Source organism: Nannospalax galili, unplaced genomic scaffold (genome assembly GCF_000622305.1).
Source record: "Nannospalax galili isolate Female #2095 unplaced genomic scaffold, S.galili_v1.0 scaffold2019, whole genome shotgun sequence".
NCBI classification, from domain to species: Eukaryota; Metazoa; Chordata; class Mammalia; order Rodentia; family Spalacidae; genus Nannospalax; species Nannospalax galili.
In genome coordinates, this window is record NW_008342625.1 from 162,360 (window position 1) to 164,250 (window position 1,891).

Genomic DNA, 1,891 nt, shown 5'->3' on the forward strand with positions numbered 1-1,891 from the left:
TCCTCCTCTTCCTCCTCACATCTCATCTGCCTCCCCGCCTGACAGGAGATACAGGAGATACAGGTCGTTGATTTCATTGCAGGTAGCAAGCTAATAATAAATTTCAAAGTGCTTTCTCCTTCCTCATAATTTTTGCCGGTCACTCTTCTTACTCTTTCCCTCAACTCATTGTCTTTGGGGAAGTTAGACACCAGGAGGTGCCTTGTCGGTCATATTTTTCAGCACGTCATCAATCCTATCATCTTCAATAACAACTGCAAAAAAAAAAAAAAAAGAAGAAGAAAAGAAAAAGGGGGAAGAGAAAGAGGTGAGCAAACTTGGGCCTAGTCAGGGTAATCCTAGACATTTTGCCTATGTCTATGTGGAGAGTGTGGAGAAAGAGGAAGATGGCCTGGTCACTGCAGAGTCAAACAGCCCAGTCCTCCTCTGTTACCATCCTAGGGTCCCTTCCTGGCCTGGTTCTGAACTGCCCTACCCCCCAACCTGCATCCTAGTTTGGGATTCTGAGAAAAAGCTGCAACCCGGGTGCACACTGGCCCTGTCCTTTCCCAGCCGGGTTCGGCAATGTAGGAAGAAGTCTCCGAGGCTGAGAGAAGGAAAGGAGAGAGCCAAGCTTCAGGTCACTGGTGTGGATAGCCCAAGTCGAGCTGGAAGAAGCAAGGGAGCCAGGAAGGAAGGCCCGGGGCTGGTTCCCACGACGATCAAGGGCCCTGAGGGTTCAGGCCTGTGAAGTGTCCCCCTCCCTCTGGTGCGCCCTCTCTGGACCCCGGGCCTCCGCCCCTCGGCCCGACGAAGCGCAGAATCACCCCTCGCTCTGCCTGGGGCTCTGCCTCGCGCTAGCTCTTGCGCCTGTGTCACCCAACCTCTGTCCCTCCACCAGCCCCACGGTGCCACAAACGGATCTCCTGTCCAGGACTCTGGGTCTCTATGTCGGTCACCTCCTGCTCCAGCTGCTTCTGTCTCCCTAGAGTCCCCGGCTGGCTGTCTCTCCAGGGGCAGCTCCCTCGATGGGGCTTTGTCTCGGGCTCTCTGCCCACCTCGGTCTCCCACCTATCTCCTCCCTCCACCTCCGCGCCCCAGTCTTCCCCCCCCCCCCCCCCTCTATGCCTCTAGGGTTTCTCCATCTCCAAACACCCAGGCTAGACCAGTAACTGAAAAGCCCGTGCCACCCGAATGCCCCTTGCCTTCCCCGCAGGAGTGGTGTCCTTACCCCACCCACCACCACCACGCAGACCCCTGGGGAGTCCCGGGACCCCCTCCCCCAGGGCGGCCGAGTGCAGCAGCGACTCCACTGATCAAAAAGAAATAATAGTAATAATAATAATGAGGGGGAAGAAATCTAAAAGCAAACTTTGGTGCGGGTGGAGACCCGGGTAGAACCCTCAGCCTGCGCCGCAGCTCGAGGCCGCCACGCCCCCGGGTGACCCCGCCGGGGACCGGCCCAAGGGGACCCGCTGCAGCTCCAGCCGCAGTCGGGGGGAGGGTCCCTTGGTCCTGCAGAAGGGGATGCGATCCGGTAGGGGAGACCCCTGCAAACCCCCAGCCAGGCCGCCGCGCCGGGGAGGAGGGGAACTGAGCACTCACCCCGCTTGCTCCGGCCGATCTGGCCCAGCTTGGGCGGCCGCTTGTTCTGCCCGGCGCCGAAGAAGTTGTTGGTGTCCTGCAGGCGGCACGAGAAGATCTGGCCCACGTCGCCGCCGTCGCCGTAGGGGCTCAGCTTCTCGTCGCCGTAGGGCAGCACCTCCGACATGGTCGCGTCCGGGGGCTCCGAGGCGGCACCTCCTCCGCCCGCGTCCCCGCCCGCGGCGGACAGGGTCAGCGGCGCTGGGGCCGGGGGTGGCCGGCCGGGGACAGCCCTCGGGGCTGCGGCGGCGCTGGGGCCGGCGGAGAG

General features: G+C 61.4%; 1 protein-coding gene across 1 annotated transcript; it reads right to left on the reverse strand.

Annotated features, from left to right (window-relative positions):
- Nucleotides 1-143: 143 nt before the first annotated feature.
- On the reverse strand, nucleotides 144-1,885 carry Camk2n1 (calcium/calmodulin dependent protein kinase II inhibitor 1). The gene is made up of 2 exons (XM_008838585.3): nucleotides 1,585-1,885; nucleotides 144-254 (listed from the first exon to the last, which is right to left on the reverse strand). The coding sequence occupies exons 1-2, from the start codon at nucleotides 1,748-1,750 to the stop codon at nucleotides 184-186; spliced, it is 237 nt and encodes a 78-aa protein (XP_008836807.1). The 5' UTR covers nucleotides 1,751-1,885; the 3' UTR covers nucleotides 144-183.
- Between the last annotated feature and the right edge of the window lie 6 nt (nucleotides 1,886-1,891).